Source organism: Oncorhynchus keta, chromosome 15, assembly GCF_023373465.1.
Source record: "Oncorhynchus keta strain PuntledgeMale-10-30-2019 chromosome 15, Oket_V2, whole genome shotgun sequence".
Taxonomy (NCBI): domain Eukaryota; kingdom Metazoa; phylum Chordata; class Actinopteri; order Salmoniformes; family Salmonidae; genus Oncorhynchus; species Oncorhynchus keta.
The window spans coordinates 18,498,976-18,518,314 of NC_068435.1; the positions used below are offsets into that span (position 1 = coordinate 18,498,976).

General features: G+C 45.1%; 1 protein-coding gene across 1 annotated transcript in view; it reads right to left on the bottom strand.

Annotated features, from left to right (window-relative positions):
* Nucleotides 1–701: 701 nt before the first annotated feature.
* Nucleotides 702–19,339, bottom strand: part of LOC118394576 (protein FAM110B-like) — a 59,859-nt gene continuing 41,221 nt past the window's right edge. Inside the window, exon 2 of the mRNA XM_035787882.2 lies at nucleotides 702–4,852. Coding sequence (XP_035643775.1) covers nucleotides 3,265–4,509 — 1,245 coding nt within the window. The 5' untranslated portion in view covers nucleotides 4,510–4,852 and the 3' untranslated portion in view covers nucleotides 702–3,264. The remainder of the gene's footprint in view (nucleotides 4,853–19,339) is intronic.

A 19,339-nucleotide genomic window follows, 5' to 3' on the forward strand; every position in this document is an offset into this window, starting at 1 on the left:
AACTGCTGCCACAAAGTTGGAAGCACAGAATGTCATGGTATGCTGTAGTGTTAAGATTTCCCTTCATTGGTACTAAGAAGTCTAGCCTGAACCATGAAAAACAGCCCCAGACCATTATTCCTCCACCAAACTTTAGTTGGCACTATGCATTGCGGCAGGTAGCGTTCTCCTGGCATCCGCCAAACACAGATTTGCCAGATGGTAAAACGTGATTCATCACTCCAGAGAACGCATTTCCACTGAAGGTCCCAACGAACAGTTCTTGTACCGATGTTGCTTCCAGAGACAATTTGGAACTCGGTAGTGAGTGTTGAAACAGAGGACAGATGATTTTACACTCTATGCGCTTCAGCACTCGGCAGTTCCGTTCTGTGAGCTTGTGTGGCCTACCACTTCACGGCTGAGCAGTTGTTGTGCCTAGGTGTTTCCACTTCACAATAACAGCACTTACAGTTGACTGGGGCAGCTCTAGACATTTGACGAACTGACTTGGAAAGGTGGCATTCTATGACAGTGTCATGTTGAAAGTCACTGAGCTCTTCAGTAAGGCCATTCTACTGCCAATGTTTGTGTATGGAGATCACATGTCTGTGTGCTTGATTTTATACACCTGTCAGCAACGGGTGTGGCTGAAAATGCCGAATCCACTCATTTGAATGGGTGTCCACATACACATTTTTATGAAATAATACTCACAAAACTTTCCGAAGTAGACGGCAAAACAAGCCATTTATTGAAATAATGCAAAATAAATGAAAGTGAACACAATTAATTGCCTTCATTTTGAAGTACTGAGTACCAAAACAGTTCCAACTCCAATATACTGAACATGTACACTACAGTTAAAAAGTTTGGGGTCACTTGTCCATTAAAATAACATCAAATTTATCAGGGATACAGTGTAGACATTGTTAATGTTGTAAATGACTATTGTAGCTGGAAAAGACTGATTTTTAATGGAATATCTACATAGGCGTACAGAGGCCCATTATCAGCAACCATCACTCCTGTGTTCCAATGGCACGTTGTGTTAGTTTATCATTTATCATTTATCATCATTATCAAAAGGCTAATTGATCACTAGAAAACTCCTTTGAAAACTGTTGTGTTAATTTAAAGAAGCATTAAAACTGGCCTTCTTTAGACTAGTTGATTATCTGGAGCATCAGCCTTTGTGGGTTTGATTACAGGCTCAAAATGGCTAGAAACAAAGAACTTTCTTCTGAAACTCATCAGTCTATTCTTGTTCTGAGAAATGAAGGCTATTTCATGCGAAAAATTGCCAAGAAACTGAAGATCTTGTACAATGCTGTGTACTACTCCCTTCACAGAACAGCACAAACGGGCTCTAACCAGAACAAAAAGAGTGGGAGGCCCCGGTGCACAACTGAGCAAGAGGACAAGTACATTAGTGTCTAGTTTGAGAAACAGACGCCTCAAAAGTCCTCAACAGGCAGCTTCATCAAATAGTACCTGCAAAACACCAGTCTCAACGTCAACAGCGAAGAGGCGATTCCGGGATGCTGGTCATCTAGGCAGAATTCCTCTGTCCAATCTCTGTGTTCTTTTGCCCATCTTAATCTTTTCTTTTTATTGGCCAGTCTGAGATATGGCTTTGTCATTGCGAGGCCAGCATCCCGGAGTCGCCTCTTCACTGTTGACTGGTGTTTTCTGGGTACTATTTAATGAAGAGGCTAGGTGAGGCTTCTGTTTCTCAAACTAGACACTAATGTACTTGTCCTCTTGCTTAGTTGTGCACCGGGGCCTCCCACTCCTTTCTATTCTGGTTAGAACCAGTTTGTGCTGTTCTGTGAAGGGAGTAGTAAGAGATCTTCAGTTGCTTGGCAATTTCTCGCATGAAATAGCCTTCATTTCTCAGAACAAGAATAGACTGATGAGTTTCAGAAGAAAGTGATTTGTTTCTGGCCATTTTGAGCCTGTAATCGAACCCACAAATGCTGATGCTCCAGATACTCAACTAGTCTAAATGGCCAGTTGTATTGCTTCTTTAATCAACACAACAGTTTTCAGCTGTGCTAACAATTGCAATTTTCTAATGATCAATTAGCCTTTTCAAATTAGAAACTTAGATTAGCTAACACAACGTGCCATTGGAACACAGGAGTGATGGTTTCTGATAATGGGCCTCTGTACGCCTATGTAGATATTCCATTCAAAATCTGCCGTTTCCAGCTACAATAGTAATTTACAACATTAACCATGTCTACACTGTATTTCTGATCAATTGTATGTTATTTTAATGTACAAAAAAAATAAGCTTTTCTTTCAAAAACCAGGACATTTCTAAGTGACCCCAAACTTTTGAACAGTAGTGTATGTCATCATAACGTCGTAAAAATTTGATCATGAACTGGGTTTGACGCAGTCTCACAGTCAAGCCAAGAGAGAAGACTGAACAATGTAGTAAGTTAGCTTAATAGGCGCCCTCTGACAAACATCTAACAGTTTTGAAATTATATACATTTTCTTACAGCATTTACACATATCTTTAAAAAAAGCAAGTACCACAAAATCAAACTGCCAATGAGAATGTTATGGACAACAAACTAAACAGAAGCAAAAACCACGTAATGCTGAATTATTTCATGATGCTGCCTGAATGCTATCACCATAGTAACACTGAAAAAGGGGATAAATATGGGGTTTCCCCGGGAAGGGGGCAGGGTCTGGAATGTACCAAACAAACTCTCCTGGTACCAAAGGGGTGAAGCAGGTTTGGACTGTACCATGCTTTCACAGCCCTTTTTTCAAGGAAGTTTTTTTCTATAGACACTCAAAGCTCAGAATTATCAGACTAAAGACTGGTTACACACTGAAGCGCTGCATTCACACCCGTATGGCTTCCAGGCTCAGTGTTGTTCAGAAAGAAAGGACATTAAGAAGACATCTAAAAAGAGCTGGCGTCATTGTGCTGGTCTAAACAGACAGAAAGCATAACAATGAGAGAGAGCTGTACTGCTCGAAGAGACGGAACTGAACTGCTGCCATCTTGAAAAAGGCAATATTTTCCTAAACCTGTTGCTGGAGGCCGCAGTGACGGGTGGGTGGGAGGAGCCATGCAGATTCAGAGGACAACAAACACTGAACGCAATAGCGACCGCAAGATCCATCCAAGGGCGTCTTGCCAGTCAATACTTTGACATTCAGAGATTCAGAGTGTCCAAAGACCTTCATTCCATCGGAAGTCTTTTTTGTTTTGTTTTGTTGCAAGGACCATCTAATAGTTTGTTTCTTCCTTCTCTTTTAGACATGAGACACTTTCTGCGACTCGCGCGCCTGTTTGATGCTGTACAGCCATTTGATGACGCGGGCGTTTCGTTCCACGGCCGAGATTCCGTACGGCACGCGTTCGCTCACGTCTTCCTCCTCGTCCGTCATGTCCTCGTTGCTATGCCGTGATTGGTCACAGTCCGAGCTGATCATGCTAGCGCTGCGGAAGTTGAGGGAGATTATGTCGGAGTTGGCGCGGGCAAAGCTCTCCACGCCCACGCTCTCCAGCTCCTCAGGGTCCAGCCCACAGTAGTTAAAGAAGCGTTCCACGTCGGCGCCTGCCCGCGCATACCGGTCGCTCAGGTCCGACTTGGAGCGGTGCAGAGAGGGCCGGCGGGCCAACGAGCTCCCCAACTCTAGCTCCAACTGCTCATCTGGGGTGGCAGAGGAGGGCGGCAGAGGCTCCCTCTCAGGGGACTGAGGGGCATTGTCGCAGAGGGGGGCCAGGACTTTGGTACTGGGCTTGGGGGGTAAGGGAGGTGCGGAGCTGCTGCTGCTTCGGGCCGCCCTTAGAGGCTTACCGTTGCACAGCCTGCGGATGTCGGAGGAGCTGTGGGAGGCATGGAGGGGTGAGTGATTGCCCTCGCCCCGCTCCTCCAGCAGCCGGCGGCTGAGGTTCAGGTTCCCCCCCTGGGGGCTCTGTCGGCCAGGTGCAGGCGGAGGCACCTTGAGGGACTTGGCGACGGAACGGAGGCTGGTGGGCTCAGTGCAGTCTGTGGTGGGTGTGGGGGTGGAGCGGTGTGGGGCCAAGGTCCTGGCCCCAGGTTTTAAAGTAGCGCTTTTAGCGTGGCCCTCAGAGACCGAGCCGGAGCTGTTCAGGAGGTTCTTGAGGATCTCCAGGTTAAGGTTCTCCCGTTTGCTGGTGGTGGCGCACGTGTCCGACTTGGAGTTGTTATTGAATGTCTTGAGGGCCACCCCACCACAACCGCCACCATTCGCCCCTCTCTTGGCCACGGCGGGGCAGACAGGTGGCTTGGCCAGCAGCTGGAGCTTGACAGGCTCCTGCTTGGCGTTGATGACCTCCTGGCTCTTCACGTACTTGGACTTGTCCGCCTCCAACCGCTCCACGGCGCTCAGCCGCTTAGGGTTGGTTTCCACCTGGCGCCGGAAGTACTCGGGTCCCTTGTTGAGTATGCGCAGGGGGACAGTGGAGACAAAGGCTGCCCCAGGGCCGGTGGGTTTGCTATCTGCCAGCGACGGCAGGGTCTCGGTGGGCATGTCTGGATGGCTCGGGGTGGCCACCGTGGCTGACGTGGGGGGTGGCTCTGCTGCTGCTGCGCGTAGGGCAGCCTGCAGACACGCACATAAAGCCAGGCGAGCGGAGAATGGGAGCAGTCTCCACTGGCCTTCAGCAGCCAGGTCTCATCCCCACAGAGCATCAATCAGTCCTTACTGCTGCCCTGATCCTACTGCCCCACAGCTTGCCTGCCTTAGGGTGGGGGGGAGAGGGAAGTGAGAAGGCAGAGCAGTGGTCCGGATCAGTAGGCCCAGTGACTAAAGGATTGTGGGAAGGATCAGCCTCTTCTCCCCTCCTTTGTTCGCCCGACTGGAGGCAGCAGATCTGAAACACAGACGGAACAATTGCGTTAGGAGATCAGGTGACATCAGGTCATAACAACAATATGAAGAGCTGGGAGACATGCATGTACTTGTCTGCTGAGGGGAACACTATATAAAACACACACAAAGGAATACATGCAGATGCAAACACACACACACACACACACACACAAATATGGTGTTAGTCAAAGGAAGAAAGACTGACTAGAAAAGCACACAGTACATTTTGCTCTAACATCAGAAGAGTTATGAAGGATAAGATGTCTGTCAGTGAGAGGAGTCAGACTATTCCAACTCACTCTCTCTCCTCCTCTCCCTCAGACACACAAGAAAGTGCTGACACTGCCACCAGTGGTGTGCTTTTTTTCACCACACACACACACACACACACACACACACACACACACACACACACACACACACACACACACACACACACACACACACACACACACACACACACACACACACACACACACACACGGCCAGAAAGACAGAAAGGGAATGACAGAGAAGGAGAGCGAGAGTGTAGAGTGAAATAGAGAGTGCAGTGAAGTATAGACTGAAGCACTCAGCCTTGACCAGAACCTCAGGGAACTTCACAGAAAAAATAATGAAGTGGAATTTTGGGCTGTCATAAATAAAAAATCATTACAGTGGCATCAGGGAGAGGGCTGTTTGTGTGCCCGCTGATAGACAGGGAAATTGCAAACCAGTTTTATAGCCCCACCGTATTGTGTATGTGTGTCTGCTTTGATCTTGAGGCAGCGCTGGGGGAGTCTGGGGGAGCGATGCGGAGCAGACACCTGGACTGCCTCAGTCAAACCAAAAACACATCCTGATGTCTGGCTTACTACAGATAAGAGTAGACTAATGAGTTCCTTTTAAAAGGGACAATTTGTAGTTTACTTTGTCATTTTCAAGTGGTGGCACTGCCTGGACGGAGAGTGTGATGGGGTCATGGATCAGGGCAAATCTAACCATTTTGTTGTGGGTTTGTTTATGGATTGAACGGGGTTATGGTACCTCAATTTGCTACTATGGAAATGTAATTATCAGAGGCAGCTTTGGATGCTACTGTTTTTAATTTGTGAATCCCCTCAATCACTGAAATTAGGAGGGTTGTTACTACAAAAAAATGTAATCACAATCTGCAAACATGTGACTTTCTCCACACCCACAGTCCTCATCATATCAGAAATAATTGTTTCATATACACATGCCTGAATCCAATATCTCCAACTTTATCCACCCGAATCACTAATTATACAAACGAGATGGGGTGAGAGGGGACTATAGTCCAGACTAGATTGAGATCCAAAGCCTCACTCCCAATCCCCCCTGTCGTACAGCATAGAAACACACTACTAGTTTATATCCTGACCCACACACAAAAAGACCCGAGGCGAGCCTGCTTCCCTCTATTTAGTAATATAATCACATTAGGGGTCTGGGGACTCCCACAGCAATCTGCAAAGGAATATTTACATAATTCATGCAATGACAGACTCCCAGCTCCAGCCGAAACACAGCAGTGGCCGCGGGGTAACCGTGGGGACCCATTTCATCATCTAAAGGTAAGACACTCCAGGAGAATAAACCAAACCATTGTAGTCCCTAGTGGTTAATACGGAGGGACAGTGTTTCCCCTTATTATAAATTAGGAGGGCTACCTTGCCCATTGACCCCACTTACATTTTTCTTCAATGGAATACATTTGTTTGGTTAGCCCTGGATGCAGATTCGGGGGCCTCTGCAACACGCCTACATGAAAATACATAGGGGAAACACTGCAGGGTCATCCACAGAAGGACGTCTGAATGAACAGAAACTCTCCCAGGCCCCATTTCCTCCATAGATATGGTCACGGATAGACCTTAGAGCTAAAGGACCCTGTAGATCGCCTATATTATAATGTAAACATGAGAGGATTATATGACTATGACTATGAATGTTATGGGAGACAGAGGACTGTGTAAAACAGCATGACAAAAGGAAACTCTCATTAGAAGTGGGTGGGTCAGTGTCAGGGCCCATACATATGAGGCCGCAGTCTGCCACCACACTGTCTGCAGTCCACACACACACACACACACACACACACACACACAGTAATTAAGGAGCAGGAGGGGTCAGAGCCAGTACTATACACAGTAATACCAGTAAATACCAGACTCTCCTCAAGCCAATACAAATGACTATAATCACCCCCTGGACTACTAAGCTACAGTCTTAACCCCCCCTCACAATACCCTTACCCACCCCTCTCAACAGGGCTATGCCAACCAACCAGCTGTGGGGGCTCGTTGTTTGGTGCAGGGTTGTTTGGTGGGGGGTTGTAGAGTGAGTTTGTAGTGTACGTATATGATGTCAGCACAGAGTTCAGTAGTTTTTCACCTGACATTCAACCAGAGAATGGATGATATCATGTCTCCATGGATCTTATCAAGATTTTTTATTTCACCTTTATTTAACCAGGTAGGCCAGTTGAGAACCAGTTCTCAGTTACAACTGCGACCTGGCCAAGATAAAGCAAAGTAGTGCGACACAAACAACAAGAGTTACACATGGAATAAACAAACAATAGACAAATGTGTATACAGTGTGCGCAAATGAAGGCAATAAATAGACAATAGTAGCGAAGTAATTACGATTTAGCAAATTAACACTGGAGTGATCGATGTGCAGATGATGCTGTGCAAGTAGAAATACTGGTGTGCAAAAGAGCAAAAAAAGTAAATGAAAACTATATGGGGATGAGGTAGATCGTTGGATGGGCTATTTACAGATGGGCTGTGTACAGCTGCAGCGATCGGTGAGCTGCTTTAAGCTGATGCTTAAAGTTAGTGAGGGAGATAAGTCTCCAACTTCAGTGATTTTTGCAAATCGTTCCAGTCATTGGAAGCAGAGAACTGGAAGGAAAGGCGGTCAAAGGAGGTGTTGGCTTTGGGGATGACCAGTGAAATATACCGTCTGGAGCACGTGCTACGGGTGGGTGTTGCTATGGTGACCAGTGAGCTAAGATAAGGCAGAGCTTTACCTAGCAAAGACTTCTAGATGACCTGGAGCCAGTGGGTTTGGCGACGAATATGAATTGAGGGCCAGCCAACGAGAGCATACAAGTCGCAGTGGTGGGTAGTATATGGGGCTTTGGTGACAAAACGGATGGCACTGTGATAGACAGCATCCAATTTGCTAAGTAGAGGGTTGGAGGCTATTTTGTAAATGACATCACCGAAGTCAAGGATCGGTAGGATAGTCAGTTTTAAGAGGGTATGTTTGGCAGCATACTTTCTTTTTTTTCTATTGTGTTATTGACTGTACGCTTGTTTATTCCATGTGTAACTGTTGTTGTTTGTGTCGCACTGGTTTGCTTTATCTTGGCCAGGTCGCAGTTGTAAATGAGAACTTGTTCTCAACTAGCTTACCTGGTTAAATAAAGGTGAAATAACTAAAAAATAAATATTTAAAACATCGCAACAAACAATGCTTTGTTGCGAAATAAGAAGCTGATTCTAGATTTAACCTTGGATTGAAGATGCTTAATGTGAGTCTTGAAGGAGATTTTACAGTCTAGCCAGACACCTAGGTATTTTTAGTTGTTCACATATTCTAAGTCAGAACTGTCCAGAGTAGTGATGCTGGTGGGGTGGGTGGGAGCGGGCAGCGATTAGTTGAAGAGCATGCATTTCATTTGACTTGCATTTAAGAGCAGTTGGAATCCACGGAAGGATAGTTGTATGAAGCTGAAGCTCGTTTGGAGGTTTGTTAACCTCTAGCGTCGAGCAATCCCGTATCCGGGAGCGTAATTATAGCCTCAAGCTCATTACCATAACGCAACGTTAACTATTCATGAAAATGGCAAATGAAATGAAAGAAATATATTCACTCACAAGCTTAGCCTTTTGTTAACAACACTGTCATCTCAGATTTTCAAAATATGCTTTTCAACCATAACTACACAAGCATTTGTGTAAGAGTATTGATAGCTAGCATATAGCATTAAGCCTAGCATTCAGCAGGCAACATTTTCACAAAAACAAGAAAAGCATTCAAATAAATAATTTACCTTTCAAGAACTTCGGATGTTTTCAATGAGGAGACTCAGTTAGATAGCAAATGTTCATTTTTTCCAAAAATATTATTTGTGTAGGAGAAATCGCTCCATTTTGTTCATCACGTTTGGCTAAGAAAAAAATCTAAATTAACTCCATAATATCGACAGAAACATGGCAAACATTGTTTAGAATCAATCCTCAAGGTGTTTTTCACATATCTATTCGGTGATAAATAATTTGTGGCAGCTGTGTTTCTCCTCGAAGCAAAACGAAAAATACACGCAGCTGGAGATTACGCAATAATTGCAACGGAGGACACCAAGCGGCCACCTGGTAGATGTAGTCTCTTAAGGTCAATCTTCCAATGATTTGCCTACAAATACGTCACAATGCTGTCGACACCTTGGGGAAACGACAGAAAGTCTAAGCTCATTCGTGACCCATACACAGCCATATAAGGAGATATTGGAACACAGCGCATTCAAAATCTGGGGCACTTCCTGTATGAAATTTCATCTTGGTTTCGCCTGTAGCATTAGTTCTGTGGCACTCACAGACAATATCTTTGCAGTTTTGGAAACGTCAGAGTGTTTTCTTTCCAAAGCTGTCAATTATATGCATAGTCGAGCATCTTTTCATGACAAAATATCTTGTTTAACACGGGAACGTTTTTTTATCCATAAATTAAAAGAGCGCCCCTATATCCAAGAAGTTAACACAGTGTCCAAAGAAGGGCCAGATGTATACAGAATGGTGTCGTCTGCGTAGAGGTAGATCAGAGATTCGCCAGCTGCAAGAGCGACATCGTTGATATGTAAAGAGAAATTGAACCCTGAGCACCCTCATAGAGACTGCCAGAGGTCCGGACAACAGGCCCTCCGATTTGACACACTGAACTCTGTCTGAGAAGTAGTTGGTGAACCAGGCGAGGCAGTCATTAGAGAAACCAAAGCTGTCGAGTCTGCTGATAAGAATACGGTGATTGACAGAGTCGAGAGCCGTGGCCATGTCGATGAAGACAGCTGCACAGTATTGTCTTTTATCGATGGCGGTTATGATATCGTTTAGGACCTTGAGTGTGGCTGAGGTGCACCCGTGACCAGCTCGGAAACCAGATTGCATAGCGGAGAAGGTACGGTGGGTTTCGAAATCTGTTTGCTCACTTGGCTTTCGAAGACTTAAAAAGGCAGGGCAGGATGGATATAGGTCTGTAACAGTTTGGGTCTAGAGTGTCGCCCCCTTCGAAAAGGGGGATGACCGCGGCCGCTTTCCAATCTTTAGGAATCTCAGACGATAGGAAAGAGAGGTTGAACAGACTAGTCATAGGGGTTGCAACAATGGAGGCAGATCATTTTAGGAAGAGAGGGTCCAGATTGTCTAGCCCAGCTGATTAGTAAGGATCCAGATTTTGCAGCTCTTTTCAGAACATCAGCTGTCTGCATTTGGATGAAGGAGAAGAGGGGGGGTGCAGAGCCGTTGGCCGGGGTTGATCAACACAGGAGATGCATAGTGTCCTTTGACCAGAATGAGCACATCCATAACAGCGGCGTATGTTTGGAATGTTCGACCCAACAGAATCCTTCATTCTCATAACCGCATTAGCCTAACATTCCATTCTCTTCCTTAAAAATAAATCAAAGGCCAACAGAAAAACCCCACATCAGCTAAGAGCTCAAATTCATTGCTGGGTCTGGGAGAGGCAGACAATCCTTTTGTTTTCTCACCCCCAGGCCCCAAACACATGATGGTCGGTGTGTTACATACTAGGCAGTAAGTAGCCACCCAGACATTTGGTGATGACTGCACTGACATGGCTAGGGGCCCATGTTCAGTTAAATAATGGTATTGTTGCGACAAATTGAGACAGAATAAGAACTACATACAGTATAGCTGAATGACCAATGCAGCATGTAGAGAGAGAAGTACTGCACATGCAAAATCAAAACTCATTACAAACTACAATGAAGTCCACAAATGTTACTACTACTACTTAAACTGTGGTGATGTAAAGCATCTTCCTCAATCACTTTGTTGGATCTAAACTGATTGAGAGTGGATGAAGACCACAAATGTTTTGACAATAAAAAATGACAGTCAGCTTTGAGCCGCACAACGGGGGTTGGATCAGCTTTGAGCCGCACAACGGGGGTTGGATCAGCTTTGAGCCGCACAACGGGGGTTGGATCAGCTTTGAGCCGCAAAACGGGGGTTGGATCAGCTTTGAGCCGCAAAACGGGGGTTGGATCAGCTTTGAGCCGCACAACGGGGGTTGGATCAGCTTTGAGCCGCACAACGGGGGTTAGATCAGCTTTGAGCTACACAACGGGGGTTGGATCAGCTTTGAGCTACACAACGGGGGTTGGATCAGCTTTGAGCCGCACAACGGGGGTTAGATCAGCTTGGAGCCATCGCTAATTCTCAAGACTTAGATGTTTGCAAACCCCCAAATAACGACAGTCTGAGTGTTGAGTCATTCAACTGGCGGTTGACTTTAATAGGGTTTGCAAATCTACCATCTGCCAAGGTCTTGTACACAAATCTGCAACAGACAGGAGAAGATTCAGAGCCACAATATGTCAGGTTGTCATTGTAAACTCATGGTACATTCACTATAATGAAAACATACCCATAGCATGTCTCCTAATTTCCCCCAAATGGTTCCATGTGTTTACAGATTTACTCCATCCTTCCTTCCAGATATTGGCTGGGACTGAATATGTGCTTGCACCACATCTCCCTGGGGGGATGGAGCCCATTCCCTCATCTCTGTGTGTGGTTCTCTGAACATGGTTAAAACCATCTCTATCTGCATGTTGTTACCACAACACGACACTCCCAGGTTTCTCCTCTCAGGGGGATTGAAGGGGGCTGGTCTTTGGGGATGGTAGTTTGGGGACGGCTGCAGGCCCAGAGAGGTGCTTTTGGATAGAGGGATGGGCTCACCCCTTTTCCATGAAGGAGTGTAGAAGAGTGGGTAAGATTTTAGGCCAGAAAGTCTTTGGTAGATTTTGGGGTAGCAGAGAATATAAAATAATACCTTTATTTCCCCAAAAACAATGTGCAACACACTGTAGGAACTACTTTAGAGTTACTATGTACAATGTGCATACAGTCTATTGCGGTACAAAGGGGGACTGCGATCTAAAGCAATGTTATCTCATAAAGGCAAGGGAAAACATGTAATATCTACTGAAGGAAGAATATGGCAAGGACTCAGTGACAAATGTTTCAATTAATCTACTGTTTAAATAGTTTGTTTTCAATGCACATTCATTCACAACAATAGTTTTGTTCAATACAGTAATAATAAAATGTGAGTGCACTCATATCAGATCAGTTCCTCCCACGATGTACCAGTCAAATGTCCCTCTATTAAAATGAGGCGACGATGATGATTCTAGAAGCTGTAGATGAGGCTCTATTAGATGGCAAAGTAGTTTGTAGAAAATGACTGTAGATGGCGCTGTTGCCGTAGAATCAGAATGCAGTGCACAGGGGAGCACAAAACCAGTCAGGATTCTCCATTCACAAATGTCAAAGGAAAAGACATTCCAATTCCCTTCTGGTTCATCACACTGATCATCTAAGCACTCGATTCTCCTTTAGTAGTAAACATATACTTTACAACTTTCTAGGTTTCTTTCTGCTTCAACGTTGGTCTGCACTCTCTCCAAAAGCAAGATGGGAAAAAGCTTGAGCTCAAAGTGACAGTAAAAGATGTTCAGACTCAAGGGGTCGCCCACAAACTCCCAACTCGGTCTTCATGTGAAAAACTCAAGAATTGCAGCAACAGTTATCAACTGCCAATACTTTCCAATGTCAATACAAGGCTTGGAAGATCTGTTACTCTGAGGAGATCTGGAGATATTGACGGCAGCCAGCGCTGTGTCTTCAGCCAAAAGACACTACAATAGATCTGTTACAGAATAGGTCTGCTGTACCTGTACACTTCAGCTGTCCCGTTACATCTTGACCATCCCACCGTGTAAATAAACCTAACATTTTTCAGTCGGAAAACTGATTAGAATAAAATATTAATTTTACGCAATAGGAAAAGTATTTTGGGCTGAGTGTAAGTCTATTGAATTTTATACTATTTGGAAGAACAGAGAGAAACTGTAAAAGCGTTTGTTGGTCCGAAACTGCCAGTTTTTCCATTAGAGCATATTTGCGCCAATACGACTGTACAAGCAGGCCTGTGTTACTTATTTTGGATGGTGAGAATCAATATTTATGGTACAAAGATCAATTCAGGAATTAGTCAGTGAAGTCTCTGTGTTAATCTGTGATCGCAGGCAAACGGATGCAAAGGAAATCAGGACAGACAGGCAGGGTTTCCTATAGAGATAGAAACACACACACACCATAGTCTCTATTAGTACAAGAAAAACACACACACACTCAGACCCATTTTAAACTTAGTCTCATGTGGTGCTCAGGCTTGGTCCCACAAACAAAGGCTTTATATCGCATGCATAGAGTCTTCATTTAAACTCCACAGATATTTAACAACCTGATTCAACTGATGATCAAGTCCTTGCCTAGATGTGTTTGTGGTGAGCTACAACCATAGATGCTACTGTGTGAGAGAGTGTCAGTATTCTCTCCTGAAGAATACTGACAATCTTTTCTCACTCACACACACACACACACAAACCTCCCATCCCCTCCACACACTTACACATTCACAGTGGGTGGACACACACACTCCGTAAATGTGATCCCACCATCAGCAGGCCTAACGGCTGCCGACAAATATTGCTAATGGAATTGGAGAGGGAGGCTGTTTTGGGACAGTTTGTTCAACACAGACACGTCTTTACAATGCTGGTGCCTGCCAGCACATCACCTTATCCAGCTCTATTCACGCAAGCAATTATGTTTATTTACAAGAAGAACTGCGGGGGGGGTACAGTGCATTTGGAAAGTATTCAGACCCCTTGACTTTTTCCACTTTGTTACGTTACAGCCTTAATCTAAAATGTGTTAAATTGTCCCCCCCCCCTATCAATCTACACACAATAACCCATAATGGCAAAGCAAAAACAAGTTTTAGAAACTTTAGCAAATGTTTTTTTTTTTAAGTTGTTGAAATATCACAAGTATTCAGACCCTCCACTCATTACTTTGTTGAAGCACCTTTGGCAGCAATTATAGTCTCGAGTCCTCTTGGGTATGATGCTACAAGCTTGGCGCACCTGTATTTGGGGAGTTTCTCCCATTATTCTCTGCATATCCTCTCAAGCTCTGTCTGGTTGGATGGGGAGCGTCGCTGCACAGCTATTTTCAGGTCTCTCCAGAGATGTTCGATTGGGCTCTGCCTGGGCCACTCAAGGACATTTAGAGACTTGTCCGGAAGCCATTCCTGGTTGTCCTTCTGGAAGGTTCTCCCATCTCCACAGAGGAACTCTGGAGCTCTGTCAGAGTGACCACCGGGTTCTTGGTCACCTCCCTGACCAAGGCCCTTCTCCCACGATTGCACAGTTTGGCCGAGCAGCCAGCTCTAGCAAGAGTCTTGGTAGTTCCAAACTTCTTCCATTTAAGGATGATGGAGGCCACTATGTTCTTGGGGACCTTCAATGCTGCAGAATATTTTTTGGTACTTTTGCCCAGATCTGTGCTTGACACAATCCTGTCTCGGAGCTCTACGGACAATTACTTTGACCGCATGGCCTGGTTTTTGCTCTGACATGTTCTGTCAACTGTGGGACCTTATGTGTGCCTTTCCAAATCCCGTCCAATCAATTGAATTTACCACAGGTCGACTCCAATCAAGTTGTAGAAACATCAAGGATGATCAATGGAAACAGGATGCACCTGAGCTCAATTTCAAGTCTCATAACAAAGGGTCTGAATACTTATGTAAATAAGTTATTTTTTTTTTTTTTTTTTTTTTTGCAAAAATGTCTACAATGCTTTGTCATTATGGGGTATTGTGTGTAGATTGAGAATTGTATTTATTTAATACATTTTAGAATAAAGATGTAATGTAACAAAATGTGGAACAAGCGCTCCACTATAGCAATCTCCCATTTACTTTAGTTTCACATGGAAGTCTTTTGAGAGAATACAATTAAATTAACAGAAGTGGCATCGGCTATTTTGTTGACAAATAAGCCTAATAAGAAACACTTTTTCAAATTGGCTGCAAATGAAGTAGGTTAAAGCTTTTTTAAAATCTGTTCTCTCAATTTGTAAGAGTACGGGGGCATAGCCTCATAATATCGGTTCTTCTTCCCTCATAAAAAACAGCAGATTATCTCATACACTGCGGAGAGCACAGCCGCCACACGATGAGCCTCAGCATCCCACGATGCAGCAGTGTAGGCAGGGATATTTATAAACAGGGTTCCTGGCAGACCACGCACACACGTGCGCCTGCTTGAGTCGCTAACCCGCCTGACTTCGCCTCTCTCCCCCTCCTGTGCGTTTCAGTGGTGTTAATTATGGTCACGCCACAGAGAACAGGGGGAAAAACAGGAGAGTAGTTCTCCCATCTTCTTCCTGGCACCACCTCCACAAAAACAGCTCCTCAGCCTCCGTCCTTTAAAAGTAGGACAGTTGGAGTCATAGGAGAAATAAAGAGGCTGAATAACATCCTTTGATGTAGGAAAGCAGTTTCAGGATCTGTTTCCCAAACATTCCATAAAGACCATGACCAATGGCCTCCCAAGTGACAGTGTTTGCTGTGCCGCTAGAGATGCTGGGTTCGAGTCCAGGCTCTGTCGCAGCCGGGAGACCCATGGAGCAGGGCACAACTGGCCCAGCGTCGTTCGGGTTAGAGGAGGGTTTGGCCGGCAGGGATGTCCTTGTCCCGTTGCGCATTAGAGACTCCTGTGGCGGACAGGGCGCAATGCATGCTGACAAGGTCACCAGGTGTACGGTGTTTTCTCTGACATATTGGTGCGGCTGGCTTCTGGGTTAAGTGAGCATTGTGTCAAGAATTAGTGCGGCTTGGTTGGATTGTGTTTCGAAGGACACATGAAGCTCGACCTTCGCCTCTCCCGAGTCCATACGGGAGTTGGAGCGATGAGGCAAGACCAAAACTAACAAAAGACCATGACCATTAGAGGGCATAATGAAACTGGCACCAGGACTCCGTGCACGCCGTCTGCTAGAGCTGAATTTTTAACGACTTTGACCCTCTGCTCTTTAGCTACACATAACATGCTGCCATTCAGGTAGTTACACTAACCAGCCTCTCTGCCCACTGTGATCACTTAATCTAGGATAGATCTGATCTAGGCCAAAATGACTGTTCAGCACACTGACTCCACTAAAGGTTACTGTTTAGTACAGAGTAAAGCTTTTGGTCCACCGCAGCACCTAATCATTGTCTTGACAGTACTGGTTCAAAACCACAATTAGTTGAGTTCGGTGTTTAGGGTTGTGGGCTGGAACAAAGGATGTTGCACTACATGCAACATATGGCCAGAATCATTGACTTCCTCTGTTCCCTGTTCTAAATGCTGCAGATAGGTTAGGATTTGAGAAGGTGGACCTACTAACACAGAACTGACTTAGATCAGTAGCATCCTACCCTGTTCTTAACAGCTTGCCTTCTCATAGTTGTAATACATCCATCCTGTTCTTAGCAGAGATAGTCACAGTTGTGATACATTATCTGTCGTTTGTTTACTAACACCAGCAGAAGCAGGAGCGAGGTGGGCGTGTTTGAGAGTCCCTGCTTCTTGGCACAGTGGGGGATCAGTATATTGCTCTATCAGCTATACCAGCTTACAGTACTGATACTAGCTTACAGTACAGATAGACAGGGAAGCTGTCCCAGCCATAGATAGAACACTGTCTCAGCTGAAAGCAGATGCATCTCAAATGCAAGATAATTCAACTGGCTAAAAGGAGAACATAAGTTCCAATCGGCCTCGGTGTCTAACAGTGGAAAATCATCACCACCAGTGAGTGATGAACTTAGTCCACTTGTGTTTTCCTCTGTCCTGACATTATCTTGAACACATTGGAATAACATTTGGGTCTGTCTTCCTTCTTCTGCAGAAGACTGCTGCTACCTTGCTGCCTCTTAGCTTAGCTGCTTGTTGGCCTTGGTGCTAGAGTGGAAAAACACTGTTGCACTGAAGTAATGAAAACATTTGGGATGATGCTCCTCTGTTCAGCAGTGCGAGGCCTAGATAGTTACAGTACTTCAGGGATTGGCAGGATAGGGTGTGTACTGGGAGAAAGGAATGAGGTCTGTTCAGGATCTCTGAAGAAATGTAAATCACAACTACTTTGAAGGTGTTTAGACGAAGAGGCGAACAGATACGGTTTAAGAGCTGATGGACAACTTTATCCCTGGATCCTGTATTTTTAGTTAGGGAGACAGGTGGAGTAAGTTAGTGGTTGGATTTGGTAGATTTGTTCCTTTTAATGGTTTTGATCAAAAGGGGAGAATGTCATGTTTCAGAGGTGAACATTTGACTTTGAATAGGCACCAAATCTCCAGTCATTAACATTGTTTTGAATACAACAATACCAGGCTGTAGAATAGAATCAAGGCTACTGGACCTGCTGTCAAGGAATGCTTTCTTTGCATGTCATCTATAATAGATTGTAATTCTACTGCACTGAATAAGCTCGAAAGCCATTAGTTCCTTTCCTATCCTAGGCTTGGACGCTTCTAAGCTAAGCTTTTCTAAGTGAAGTTGCTTATATTCCTATTAGCTTGGCAACTCGCTGCAGCAGTGTCTGATCTCTCTGTCAGACAGACTGGCAGCATCAGAATAGAGTCCTCCACACAACAGACAGGGGAGTGTTTAGACTGCAGAGAAAGGGGAAGGTGCTGTGTGTGTGTAGTGCTGAGTAAGGCCTACTCCCGTTGGAGGAACTAAACTCCCATCATCATTCAGCTGGAAACGTCCATCTGACTTTGAGACTCTTTTTACTGAGTAAGTGAAAAAAATCAAGGTAGGCTTGGTCTGCTGTACTACAGTATTCAATAGTAAACATCACACCGTCATGCATGAACATGAAATTCATGCAGCCTTGATCAGAATCTTGTGACAAACATATAATCATTCTTTCATCCTTTTTCTATAATCACAAAATATTCTCGTTTGTTTTCACAAATCTGGAGCAGAGAGGAGTAGCTCTGTTTGCTGCCCGTTTCAGTGCAACAAGACCGGCCCAAACATGACACACACACACACACTTGGAGAAGGGGCTAGCTAAGCTGAATAAATACACACAAGCCATCAAAATAAGACAGCTCTGGCATGGAAACAGTGGTCTTATTGAACCAAACCTTGATACATGATGTGGCGTATCCTCTAACATGAGACCGCAGTCAGAGTCACATGTCTAAGGACATTTAAAGAGGAACAACATGCTAAACAAAATATTAGGTTTAGTTCAGTCAACAATGAAATGGCGGCAGGTAAAAACAAATGGTTCAATCCAGAAACAATTACTGAAATGGTGCCAAGTCATTACATCATTTATAATACCAAAATAAACAACCAAGATAAAGCCTCAATGAATTTCCATTACACAGCCTCAGCCACTTTAGAAGTGCTGCAGCAGTATTAAGCAATACTCCCCATCCCACACACACAAACACACCACAGTACTTAAAACATAGCAGCACCCTCTGAAAAGCTCTTAGGGTTCTGAATCTACAAGCTTCCAGTGCTGAAATATACACACAAACAGCCACTTGACACACGGCCTGGAAACAGGCTCCCACTCAGACATGATAGCACACACTTGAATTTAAACAGCCATACCATTTAAATTTGAGTAATTTACAAGAACAATTAGGGTTAAGTTCCGTGCTCAAGGGCATCAACAGCTAGTCAGCTCAGGGATTTGAACCAGCAACCTTTTGGTTAGTGGCCCAACACACGTAACCACTAGGCTATCTGCCTAACTCAGGGTTGTGGCCCAGTATCTAGTTACCGACCACCACACACTCACACTTACCACCGCCGCTTGCTGCTGAATACTTTATGCTGACCTTTAAAACAAAGTCACCCCCTTCACCTCCCTCTTCCTCCCCTTTCCTGCCCACTGTTTCCCCGCAGGCATCAAGATGGACCGCCTGCAACAGCAGCGAGGACCCGCAGTGTCAGGATTAGAGCACTGGGGGGGGCGGTCCACCTGTCAGACTGTGACATCGGCTGGCCACTGACACCTGCAGCACCAGGCAGACCCATGACGCTGAGATCTAAAAGACTACAGGCTGCAGCACAGCCCCCCCTCTCACCCCTGGCTTTCTCCTCTTCTCCTCATTTAGTTCCAGGTCTTCAGTGGACCGTTCGATAGTGTGGTGGGGTGAGGGCGGTGCAGCACCAGTACTATACATTTATAAATGGAATCCTCAGGAGACGACGTGAAGCAGCCATTCTTAATAACGCTGTCGAGAGGACAGACACAATGAAGTCGATCCAGCCCCGTGGACAGGGAGCCTGTGTGTT